The sequence below is a fragment of the Grammomys surdaster genome, unplaced genomic scaffold (assembly GCF_004785775.1).
Source record: "Grammomys surdaster isolate TR1022 unplaced genomic scaffold, NIH_TR_1.0 810, whole genome shotgun sequence".
Lineage (NCBI taxonomy): Eukaryota > Metazoa > Chordata > Mammalia > Rodentia > Muridae > Grammomys > Grammomys surdaster.
Window position 1 is genome coordinate 358,872 of NW_021605229.1, and position 13,560 is coordinate 372,431.

The following is a 13,560-nucleotide window of genomic DNA, read 5'->3' on the forward strand; positions in this document are numbered from 1 at the left end:
TCAATAAGGAAAGAAATGTACAGCTTTCAGATCACCACCTGGCTTTGCAAGAACACAGCTGACTGATCTATAGGGCAACTCAAGAGGCAACTGAGGGCATTTTCTTCCTCAAGGCAAAGTCTGCTTCATAGCCAAAATGCACACACCCACTCTAGTTCACCACATCCAACCTGGGCTCATGAGTGTCTGGATCAACCCTTGGCAGGCACTCCTAAGGTGGACTGAAATGTCAGGCTCCTTCCAACCCTGCCTCAGTCAAGGGATGCCTCCCTCTGCCAGGTTGTCGCTTCTAGTGCTCAGGGAAGTCCGTCACACAGAAATTCCGGTTCTCATCTGTGTGCCTGCAACATGGAGGTTGCTGCATCAAGGCCTTTCTCTCCTGGGCCCATCCGGGGACCAGGTAAATAGTGAAAGCTTCCCTGCCCTCACCCCTCACCCCCTCAGTGCCTCAGCTGTGCAGACAGGAAAGCTCATCACTGAGAAAACTCACACAAACACTCTAGGTTCACTTGTTCTTAGCTGGTTTGAAAATCGGTACTCATGTATGGGTCAAGGTATGTGACTGTGTGAGTGTGTGTATGTGTGTGTGTGTATGTGTGTGTGTCTGTGTGTGTGCACACTAGGTGTGAGGGGGGAGGCTGGGGGAGCCTGTGTGTGATTGAGTGTGAAAAGACCATGCACACTTGTCCCTTGTGCTGCCCATCCCTACTTTGGGAGAGGTGGGTGGCTGATATGTCCATCTCAATGACTTTCTTCCCTGGGTCCACAGTTGCAGGAAACCTTCAGTAGCTCTTCATTGAGCTACATGGTTACCAAGGATACTGTGAGGGCTTCATTACCCTAAGAGGTGACACCAGACTCCCTATAGTCCAGGAACATGACATCTAGCATCCTGCTTGGTTCTGTGGGAGGATGTTGAGACCCACAGGACAGGTGTAGAGAAACTGGTCTTGGAGGCTCTGGCCACAGCTCACCAACCCTCAGAGCATGACCTTCAAGCCCCGATTCCTACACCGAGTGTTGGTGAGATGCCAGGAGGTGACAAGGCCATTAAGTCTTGCCTTTAAGGGTCTCAAGACTTTACTGAAGGATAGACACAACACATTTTCCAGATAGTAACAAGACCAAAAGGGCTGTTGACCCACACAGCCAGGGCCACTGACAGAGACTGGAGCATAAGTGGATAGAAAATGATGATGGAACAGTTTCAAAGTTTGTCTCATCTGAGAGATACAAACTTCAGTTGGGTGGCACTGACGGCTGGATTGTAAATTTACAGCCAAAGGGAGCCCTCCAGGGTCCCAGAACATACGTGGGGCAGACTCCTCTTGCTTTTTCCCCTAAGGGGGCTAATCAGGGGGCTACCATACTGTTCCTACCCCTAGTGTTGGACACTGGATGGTGTCAAGTTCCTACATAGTGGTGGTGGCAGATCTCTGGTGGACATCTAAGACAAGCCTCTCCCAGTTACACACACAGTCCTATCCACACAATTCCACATGACCCTGCTCTGAACTTCCCCTCAGTGATCCCCCTTAAACCAGAAATCAAAGTCCCAAGGTGTGGTCAGTTGCAGCCTGCTCTGACCTTCCTGGGGGTGTGGGTAGAAGATTGCTATGGACTTTTTGGTGGGATCCACACACATCTTGTTCACTACCTGGTTTGGTCTGCATCCTGCCTGCTGTGTAACCCTTCAGCATCATCTGCTGACTGCCCACCTCTTTGTGTCTCTGCCCACCTATGGCCATTTAGAAACAGGCATCCTTAAGGACAGACGCGAGTCAGGCATTGTGGTGTTTCAGTGTGTGGGGTGCAGCAGGTGCTCAGAATATTGCCTCAGCGGGAGCATCTGCAGCAGGCATTGCCTACTGCCCTAAGCACACCCCTCTCATTTTCCCTGTGGGCCATGGTAGCTATGTGGATGAGATAGTTCCCATGGCAGCAGGGGGAATCAGCCCTGCTGGCATAAGTACTCATGTGGAACAATGGCGCTAATGCTGGAGTGTCCCTGAAGACACATGGTTCAGACACCTTTGCAAGTCGTTTGTGGGAAGCCTTTGGAGGAGTTTGGAGATGCAGGCTGCTGGGGAACTGGACAATGTTCTAATGCAGATAATTGATGTTGTGATAGACATTTGACCAGAGCCGTAGGACTGAGGATTCTGATAGGAGGCTGACTAGAGGGCACTCCTAGTGTGATGTATACTGGGAACCAATGCAAACACACACACACACACACACACACACACAAGCATGCACATGCACACGTGCATATATGTATGCACACATGCTCACACACATGCACACGTAAACACACATGTGAATACATGGACACACAGGTACAGACACGCATAACACATGTGCGTACATGAACACACACATACAAACACACAGGTCTATACACACATACACACATGCACAGACTGATACATACACACAAATACATGCATACCTCCACACACAGGAATAAACACGTGCACGCATGCATGTGTGCACAAACACGTGTGCCCAGACAACTGTTCCCTGAGAGTCCCTGAGGCTCAATCTAAATGAGGCAAAGAGTGCAGTTTAGAGAGGGGTGTTTCCTGAACTGAAGAGATTGGCAACATAAAGAAGCCAAAATTTTATACTAGGACAACTTTAAAGATGTTGTAAGGGTAGCTCGGGAATCTGAGAGCCTTTCCATCAGTGTGACAGGTTTACACATGAACAGCTTCAGTGCTTTTGAGATTAGGGTTCTCCAGGCACTGGTAATCTGTCAGGTATGGTGGAGGTTGGGGTTGGCATTATTAGGTGATGTCCCTGTGGTAGAGCACATCTGGTCTGTGTCAGTAGAACTTGTCCTCTCACAGAGAACATCTCTTCTTCTCTTTTCCAACTCACATCCTCCTTCTGCCCTAGATCTGACTTGCTCACTGAAGGACACTTGCCTGAGATAGGACAAAGGGGAATGACACTGCAACGGGCATCAAAGAGGAAAATGGACCTGTGGCTCCTCACAACCCTGGGATCCAGCCCACGCCACATCTGCAGGCCTTCACAGGGTTACCATGCTTACCTCTGTGGAAGTGGGTCAAGCTGACGGTACCTAATGTTCTCCCTGGTCCTTCTGATAATGCTTCTGGGTCCAGAAGGACCCAAAGTCCACCCTCAGCTTCTACACTTCCCCCTTCTGGTACCTTAGAACTTGGTCCCTTCAAAGGCACTTTTAATGATTTGGTGGTTTGGGGCACAAAGTTATTCTTCCTAGGGCTTTGGAATATCACAGGGCCAATTTTCCCATGTCAAGAAGATGTAGGAAAATCTCTGAGGTCATCTTTGACAAATATCTACTTTATTCTCTGCATCATAACAAACATATCAAGAAGTCTTCCGTCCTCTACTAAGAGTGAGGCGGGAACGTGCACCGACAGGAAGGGTCTGATGTGACCCTGGGTAGGCAGAGGGGCTCCTGTCTCTACCAGCTTTGGACTGGCTTTCAGCCACTGTCCTGAATAGTGATGCCTTTGAGGTAGGACTTCATCCCTCCTGCCACCTGGGATTTCATCCTTTGCTCCCTTCTTCATGGCTGGACCCTGGGCTTTCAGCTAAGTCGGACGGACCCGCAACATGATGGCTTTCCACGAGGCTCCCTCCTGCAGGTCAGTGTCTACACGTGGGTCCTCTCCAATGCTGTGACTGTAGAATTGTAGCATCCGGCATCCTCTAGTGATCTTCTAAAAGGCAACAACACAAGTGAGAGGGACTCTGGAAACCTCAGCAGCACAGGACACTACCCTGTTCCACACTGCTCCCCAAGCTGCCTCCTCCTGTCTGAACCTCTTCCTCCAATCTTCTAGCTCCCACTCCACACCACCCTCTCCTCCCTAAGCATCTTCCTCTTCTTTCTCCTACTTCCTCCTCCTAGCATGGTCAGTACCCTTCTGCTCTATTCTTCTAGTTCAAAGGTTTTTAGATTCCTCATACACAGGATACTCATGGGAGTGACCTTCTGGGATACTAGATCTGTTGGTAGGTTCCATTTAACCATCATCCCATGGTGTCTAGACCTAGCTTACCCATGCATCTTACCATACACACACAGACACACACACACACACACACACACACACACACACACACACACACACGTGATTGTAATTTGCCAGCTGACACAGACATGAGTAAAATAGATACATTCAAATACAGAAATGTACCTGGGCCTGGCCGGATGCTTGTTCTCCAGACGCCCTTCTGGTGTTTTACATTTGTGGGGAGACTCTCTTCTCCCTGAGGAGACGCCGGGAGGCTCTCTTCTCCCCAAGGCCACGTTGTTTTCTTGCTGGTAGGCAGCAACAGAGCTTCCTGAGGCCATTTGCTATTCTCCTGACCCACCCCTTGAAACCTAGGGACCGACCCCTGCTGGGGAGAGGCTTGTGCTCTGCTGAGGCGCTGATGCTGCTGCTCTCTCCTCCCAAACCCATTGAGTACAGGCAGGGGACACTCCCAAAATGTATGTGGGCTTGGCCCATTGTGGGTGTTGTTTGGAGTGGCCTGCAAGGAAGAACACCAGGCCAACTGACTCTTCTCTCTTCTCTCTTCTTAGCCTTCTGGCCTTGGGTAGACGTTTGACTGTTGGAGAAGGCAGAAAACAAGATGGGCTCGCTTCTTCTCCTAAGTCCCGAGCAGAAAGTAGCAGGATCATCAAGGGAAGGGTATGGTGTTTTCCATGGATTCACGGGTTGAGCCCGGATAGGGCTGTCACACTCCTGAAGAGCCTGCTCTTTTAAGAAATAATACGAGGCCATGGCCTGATTATATTTCCTATAGAAGAGTGACTCCTCGATGTCACGTGCTTCAAATCCAATGTGTTCCATAGCTTTTATGATTGCCATGTCCGGCCTGAGTTGGATTTGTTTGCCACACGGTTCTGGGAAGCTCGCTGAGTCCTCCTTGAGCCACGGATGTAGCATGAACTCAGTGATTGTCGGTCTGTGTTTGGGATTCTGTGTTAACATATAGCTAATGAGGTCCTGGAGCTCTATGGACAGGCCACGGGGGATAGAATACTTTCCTGATGTCACCTGCCTTTTAAGCTGGGTAGTGTTGGTACCATCGAAGGGAAGTCTTCCTGTGATCATACAATATAGGAGAATCCCCAGGGACCATGTATCAATTTTGGGGCCCTCATAAAGTCTCCCAAGGATAACCTCAGGAGCACTAAATGCATATGTCCCGCAGTGATACCTCAGCTTTTGCCCTGGCATCACTTGGGTGCCGAGCCCAAAATCAATAATTTTTATTCTTCCACTATTGTCGATCATGATGTTGCCAGGTTTCAGGTCTCTGTGGATTATCCCCCGGTCATGGCAGTAGCTCATAGCACTTAGTATTTGTTTGAATATTATCCGTGCCTCATCCTCCTTCAGGTGACCAGCTTCTTCAATGTGTTGGTAAAGTGGTTTACCCTCGGCCAATTCCATGATGAGGTATATTGTCTTCTTATTCTCAATGACTTGGAAAAGGGATATAATGTTTGGATGGTTGGTCATCTTGAGAATATCCACCTCCGATGTTTCGGGGTGGCACCAGTGCTGCCTCTTGCGGATTATTTTGACAGCCACGAGCTTGCCTGTGAGGCGGTGCCGAGCTAATTTGACTCTGGCGAATCCTCCTTGGCCGATGGTGTTTAAAACTACATATTGAGAGTGGAAACTCTCTGTGCCAGACGAGCTGGGCTCGGATCTGAGCTTTTCCAACTCCTGTTCGCTCTCAGAGCTCATTTCAGGTAACAAAGAGGTAATATTACCTAAGAGGGGGGAAAAAAAACAGAGAGAGAGAGAAAGAAATGGAAAAAAGAAAGCTAAGATTAGAAACTAAAATAATGGAAAAATCAGCAAAACAGTAAACTAAAAGCCAACCAAAATAACAACAACGGCAGAAACATAGAAAAGCAAAAAACACATACAAAGCCAAGAAAATCCAAATTAAAACACCTAGCTCCAAGTCACTATGAGGGAGGAGCACAGCTCAGGAACACTAAGAAACAATATTACTAATTGGGTAAAAAGAAAAATGCGCAATGAAATATATAAATGATCAAAGAAATTTTTAAAAATTAAGCATTAGAAAAACCAAGCAATATAAAATTAAATTAAAAAAAATCAAACACCAAACAACCAAAATTGCAAAATGGCTAAAAACTTAGACATTGAAAAAAAATTTAACAAACTCATCAAAAGATCTAGAATGTACAAAGAACAACAACAAAAAAAAAATACCACCAAGAAAACAACCCCAATGAATAATTGGGAATATTGGTATAATGATCTGAAAATAGTTTTCTCAGAAGCCATGTAAATGGCTAAGAAATATATATCTATTAATGTTCACCATCCTTGGCCATCATAGAGATGGAAACTAAAACTTGCTTGAGTTTTCATCTTCTTCTAATCAGTATGGCTAAAGCACCAAAGCTGGAAAGCTGGTGTGGATTTGGGGGATGGAAATCCTCATGCATGCTGTCCTCTGGAGGATATAAGCTGGTATGACCACTACAAGAAAAAGTGTGGTGTTTCTCTGAGAACTAGAAATCGATATGCCACATGGTCCAGCTACTCCGCTGCTTGGATATACTCAAGGAACTCTATTTCCTACTGCAGAGACACTTCTTTCTCCATGTCCAAAACTAATCCATTTAATCACAATACATGGTGTATAAACAGCCTAGATATCCATTCGGCCGACGAATGGCTAATGCAAAGGTGGTACCTAAATACAGTGGAATGTTAGTCAGCAGTAAAGACAACTGAAATTATGAAGTTTGCTAGTAAATGCATGGAACTGGACGGTGTCACACTAAGTGAGCCAACTCAGACTCAAAAGAACAAACATGGCATGCCCTCATACACCTGATTTAGACATTAAAACAAAAGATCCTTGCATCAAATCTTCAGATGTATTAGTACAACTCTTGTATCTCATAGAAATTACAATGATTAGTATAACTCTTGTATCTCAGAGAAATTTCCTTGTGCAATGACACAGAAACTCAAAACTGGTCAAAGACTGGAGAATAAATGTCAACAAAGTGCTCAGACAAAAACTGGGATGTCTGAATTGTACCCTCCTTGCTTCCCTCCCTCCCATCCTCCATGGCTTCAAGACTATCATGGAAAAGGGGGCAGAGAGATTGTTGGAACCAGGGATTGGCAAAGGCCAGAACATAATAGTATCTTCTTAACAAGACAAGACCTCAGCACTCATGAATTCACAGCAGCTGTGGGTACCAGCATGAGATCTGCACAAAATCAAGCAGTCTCACATGACAAACCCATAGTGGGAACACTGGCAGTTGATGACATCTAGGGTAGAAAGAGCCAATTCTCCTTAAGAATGTGTCTCCCGGTAGGTCAACCACAGCCCAGGGGATGCTCCCACACTCATGAACATATATGACAGCAGGCAGTTAAAAAAAAAAAACACATGAATTTGTGGATTGTGGGGAGTGTCTGGGGGGATGGATCTGGGAAAAGCTGGGGAAGGGCAGGGAGTGAATTGGATCCAAATACATTCTATGGATGTGTGAAATTCTCAAAAAATACTATAACTTATGAAAACCACACATAACCAAAAACTTAAAATCAAAGCCAAAGCAGAAACAATTAAAAAAAAATACAATAAATAAGAAAACCTAGAAGAACAAAAGTTGCTAACCCAAGACTGGCACAAAATTCCTCAAAGTGGAAACATGATAAAAAAAAAAAAATACCAGAGAGAAAGTGAGAGAATTTCCAACAAAACCCTCAACAAACCCTGAAAGCAAAAAACCAGCCAAGCAAAGAAACCAGAAAATAAAATCCAAAGCATAAAAGTTTAAAACTCAAATCACCCCCTGGACAGTGGTGGTACATACCTTTAGTCCCAGGGTTCAGGAGGCAGAAGCAGGCAGATCTCTGAGTTTGAGGCCGTCCTGGCAGACAGAGCAAGTTCCAGGACAGTCAGAGATACAGAGAAAAACTCTATCTCAGAGAAAAAAAAGAATTAAAAAAAATCAAAAAATAAACCCTCCACTACCCACAGGCTGGGGAGATAGTTCAGTACCTACATATCAAAATACAAGGGCCGAATTTCAACCTTTAGAAACCCCGTGAAAAATAGTCAACCAAGTAATTTATTTTTAGATTATGAAGTGGATCAAAGACCCCAACATAAAACCGGACACACTAAATCTAATAGAACAAAAAGTGGGAAATACCCTCGAACTCATCAGTTGCCCAGGAGACAACTTCCCCAAGAGAACATCAATGGCTCAGGCACTAAGATCAACAATTAATAAATAGGACCTCTGGGCTGGAGAGATGGCTCAGTGGTTAAGAGTACTGACTGCTCTTCCAGAGGTCCTGAGTTCAAATCCCAGCAACCACATGGTGGCTCACAACCATCTGTAATGAGATCTGATGCCCTCTTCTGGTGTGTCTGAAGACAGCTACAGTGTATTCATATATAATAAATAAATAAATCTTAAAAAAAATAAATAAATAGGACCTCATGAAGCTGAAAGCTTCTGTAAGGCAAAGGACACTGTCATTAGGACAAAACAACAGCCTACAGATTGGGAAAAGAGCTTCACTATGCTACGTCTGAGAGAGGGATAATATCCAAGATATATAAAGAACCCAAGAAGCTAGACACCGACAATCCAAATAACCCAACTGAAAAGGGGTACAGAGCTAAACAGAATTCTCAAGAGAAGAAGCTCTAAAGTCTGAGAAGCCCTTAAGGAAATGTTCAAGGTACTTAGTCATCAGGGAAATACAAATCAAAATGACTTTGAGATTCCAGCTGACACTCATCAGAATGGCTAAGATCAAAGACTCAAGTGACATCACATGCTGTACAGGATGTGAAGCAAGGGGAACCCTCCTGTACTACTGGTGGGAGTGCAAACATGTACAACCACTCTGAAAATCAATTTGGCAGTTTCTTAGAAAATCGGGAGTACTTCTACCCTAAGACCCAGCTATACCACTCTCAGGTTCCACCATACCGCAGATGGAGCAGAGATTGAGGGAATGGCCAGCCAATGACAGGCCGAACATGAGACCCATGCGATGAGAGAGAGCACTATTAATGATACTCTATGACTTGCAGACAGCACCTAATGTAACTGTCTTCTGGGAGGCTTCACTCAGCAGCTGATGGAAACAGATACAGAGACCCAGAGTCAAACATTAGGCAGAGCTTGGGGAGTCTTGTGGAAGAATGAGCAAGCCAGAGGGGGCAAGGACACCACAGAGTCAACTAACTTGAGCCCTCGGAGGCTCACAGAGATTGAACCACCAACCAAAGAGCATGCAGGGGCTGGACCTAGGCCCCTTACACAGAAGTTTGTAGCAGAAGTGCAGCTTGTCTTCATGTGGGTCCCCTAACAATTGAAGCAGAGGTTGTCTCTTACTTTGTTGTCTGCCTTTGGATCCCTTTCCCCTAGCTGGGCTGCCTTTTCTCATCTCAGTGGGAGAGGATAAGCTTAGTCCTGCTAGAACTAGATGTCCCAGGGCAGGGTGGTACCCAAGGGGTTGGCCTCCCCTTCTCTGAGAAGGGGAGGGAATTATAGGAGGAAGGGCATATGAGGTGGGACTAGGAGGAGAGGAGGGAGTGAGGGGCTGTGATTAGGATGTAACATGAATAAATTTTAAAAATTCTTAAAAAAAAAAAAAGGCAGATGGCTTACCTTAGAAACAATGGCCAAGCTGACTGATGGCCTCAAATCTTTCCCTCACACAGGTGTTCTCACACCTACCACACGTGTACTTGCAGGACACAAACACACACACACACACTCGCCCACGCACACACACACAGATTCACCCACAGTCACCCACAGGTATATCTACACACACAAACACACACAGGTATTCACATGCAAGTAAACATAAAACGTAGCACACACACACACAAGCAGGTACTCACACACAAGCAAACGTAAAACACAACACAATACTACACACAAACCTAAACACACACACCACACACACACACAAACACACAAACACACACACACACAGGCATGCAACACTCCCCAAACACACACTGATGTAGACACACACAAGCTTACACACAACCCAATCAACAGCAAAATCCACAAACAGCTCACTAGATACAACAAAATCGCAGAGGGCACCACACCACCACTCCTCTCAACGCACTCAGAGAAATCTAGGTGTGACCACAGCTTAACATCTGCTGGCTGGACCGTGTCACAATTGCTCCTCATGAGGTCATAGTAGGATATGCCCTGACAGGGCTGGGAGGGACTCCAAGGCTCTGGTTCAGGTGGGCTATGGAGACTGACATTAGGCTTTTAGAAATCAAAGCCTGTAGGATGTGTTGATGTCCTTAGGTCTCTGGTTTGAATGTTTGCTGTGCCTCCTGCTTTAAAGTCCTCATGTCTACACTCAGCATGTTACACTTTGCATTCCAACTGATGGGTCCAAGATGATGCTACAGCTTAACGTAGAAAAAAAATATTCTAAACAGGAAGTAACTGGGATCCACTGGGACCCAGGAATTCACTCCTGGCACAAAGCACTGGTTCCTTCCAGTCTGGGCACAAGCACTGAGCAGATCCCGGGTGCTAGCTTTGCACCCAATCTCACAAATCCCAGAGGGAGCAGGCCTCCCCGGATCTCTAACCTGGGCAGTATCTTAGATAAGGAGACAGCAACACCGGCGCCAAACAGGGAGTAACTGGGACCCATTGGGACCCAGGAATTCACTCCTGGCCCGGAGCACTAGTTCCTTCCTGTCTAGACCCAAGCAATGAGCAGATCTTGGGCCCCAGCTCTAACCCCAGTAGTAACACCCACACCACACATTTCTGAATCAATGAAGATAATAGGAAAGACAGGCTACAATCAGAGACAGGGCAGGTAGCACTAAGGAGATCCAGATGGAGAAAGGCAAGTGCAAGAACATAAGCACCAGCAACCCAGGGTACTTGACATTATTAGAACCTAGTTCTCCCACACTAGAAAGTCCTGAATTCCCCATATCACCAGGAAAGCAAGATTTAAAATCACGTATAATGATGATTATAGAGGACTTCAAGAAGGACATAAATAACACTCTCAAAGAATTTGCGGAGAAAACAGGTAAACAGATAGAAGCCCTTAAAGAAGAAACACAAAAATCCCTTAAAGAATTACAAGAGAACATAACCAAACAGGTGAAGGAATTGAACAAAACCATCCAGGACATAAAAATGGAAGTACAAACAATAAAGAAATCACAAAGGGAGACCTACCCTGGAGATAGAAAACCTAGGAAAAAAAATCAGGAGTCATAGATGCAAGCATCACCAACAGAATACAAGAGATAGAAGAGAGAATCTCAGGTGCAGAAGATACCATAGAAAATATTGACACAACTGTTAAAGAAACACAAAATGCAAAAAGTTCTTAACATAAAACATTCAGGAAATCCAGGACACAATGAGAAGACCAAACCTAAGGATAATAGGTATAGATGAGAGTGAAGATTCCCAACTTAAAAGGCCAATAAATATCTTCAACAAAATTATAGAAGAAGACTTCCCTAACCTAAAGAAAGAAATGCCCACAAACATACAAGAAGCCTACAGAACGCCAAATAGACTAGACCAGAAGAGAAATACCTCCCGTCATATATTAATCAAAACACCAAATGCACAAAACAAAGAAAGAATATTAAATGCAGTAAGGAAAAAGGCCATGTTACATATAAAGGCTGACCTACCAGAATTACACCAGACTTCTCACCAGAGACTATAAAAGCAAGAAGATCCTGGACAGATGTCATACAGACCCTAAGAGAACACAAATGCCAGCCCAGGCAACTATACCCAGTAAAACTCTCAATTACCATAGATGGAGAAACCAAGATATTCCATGACAAATCCAAATTTACACAATATCTTTCCACAAACCCAGCATTACAAAAGATAATAGCAGGAAAGCTCCAATACAAGGAGGGAAATTATACCCTAGAAAGAGCAAGAAAATAATCCTCTTCCAACAAATCCAAAAGAAGATAGCCACACAAAGATAATTCCACCTCTAATAACAAAAATAACAGGAAGCAACAATCACTGTTCCTTAATATCTCTTAACAGCAATGGACTCAATTCCCCTATAAAAAGACATAGGTTAATGGACTGGATATGTAAACAGGACCCAGCATTTTGCTGCATACAGAGAACCCACTTCAGTGACAAAGACAGACACTATCTTAGAGTAAAAGGCTGCAAAACAATTTTTCAAGGAAATGGTCCTAAGAAACAAGCTGGAGTAGCCACTCTAAAACCTCCAGCCCGAGAACACAAAGGGAGGGACTTATGTCTTCACCTGTACAGGTATTTGAGGGTGGCCTCGTCAGGCATCAGTGGGAGTGGAAGGCCTTGGTGCCTGAAAGTTTCCATTCCCTAGTGTTGGGGAATTTGAGAACAGGGAGGTGGGAATGGGAGGATGGTGGGGACACATCCTCATAGAAACTCCCAGAATTATATGGATTAGACATGACAAAGGCAGGCCACCAGAAGACTAGATTCCAGAATCCAAACAAAAAAATATCTTGATACTAAAATTTGTTTTGAGAATTGTATATTGCAGAATACACAGCCTTGGTGTATCTATCCATCAAGCAAGCTGAGCAGACCTGCTTGAACCTCTGATGTCCTGGAATTTCAGCTGGATGCAGTGAAGACACAGATATCAGAGGTTTATCAATTTACTCTTCCCTCTGCCCCTCTTCTAATATCTCAACACCTGTAATCAGCTTGAAGAAGTTAATGAAGAGTTGGCGCCCCTATTCCCTGGACTTGGGAACTGAGGTGGTTAATATTGGGCTGTCTTTCTAGGGAAAAGTAATGGTTTTGTTGGAACAGGGAGGAATAGCTAGGATTTATTGCATAGTTATAACCTATTGGTAGAAATTTTTATAATTGTTATTAAGCTGAAGGTACAATTTCTTAAATGGTACAAAGTTTACTTTGATTTCAAATTTAACGTTTTCATTGGTATGAGTTTCTTTTCTTTCTTTCTTTCTTTTTTTTTCTGTGACCAACATCATTTAATAGTGACGCTCCACTGTCCAAACTCGGTGCTCGGGCACCCACTGCACCCGAGAGGATGCTGGGCTGTAGGAAAGGCACAGTAGGAAAGGCACCTGGACCCATCAGTCTCCAAGCCACCAACAGTGGTTCACACACCTGGGATGGCAGGGCGCTCAGGGAAGCAGGCCCGCTCGAATCTGTAAGGCCAGGCCATCCCCTCGGGTGGCTTGCTTGTTGATCTCTCTGTGTCGTTCTTTGGTCACGATTTCCTCTAAAACCTCACCGTTTCCCTTGATGAGCCTTGTGCGTCCTGTCTCTGGGTCCACCACCTTTCAGATAATGCTCTGTCCAGCGTTCCACTCCTCCTTTGTCATGGGTTTCATAGCCTGGATACGAGACTTCTGCTCATCTGTCAGGACTGTCCTCTTCAACTTCTTCTTCCGTTTCTTCTTCTTCTTCTTCTTCTTCTTCTTCTTCTTCTTCTTCTTCTT

At 45.1% G+C, this 13,560-nt stretch overlaps 1 protein-coding gene and 1 pseudogene across 1 annotated transcript; both read right to left on the reverse strand.

Moving 5' to 3' along the window:
- Positions 1–4,241: 4,241 nt before the first annotated feature.
- LOC114634004 (sperm motility kinase 2B-like) lies at positions 4,242–5,762 on the reverse strand. The gene has a single exon (XM_028782622.1). It carries the CDS (start codon positions 5,760–5,762, stop codon positions 4,242–4,244), a length of 1,521 nt encoding a protein of 506 aa, XP_028638455.1.
- Positions 5,763–13,185: 7,423 nt separating this feature from the next.
- Positions 13,186–13,560, reverse strand: part of LOC114634003 — a 976-nt pseudogene continuing 601 nt past the window's right edge.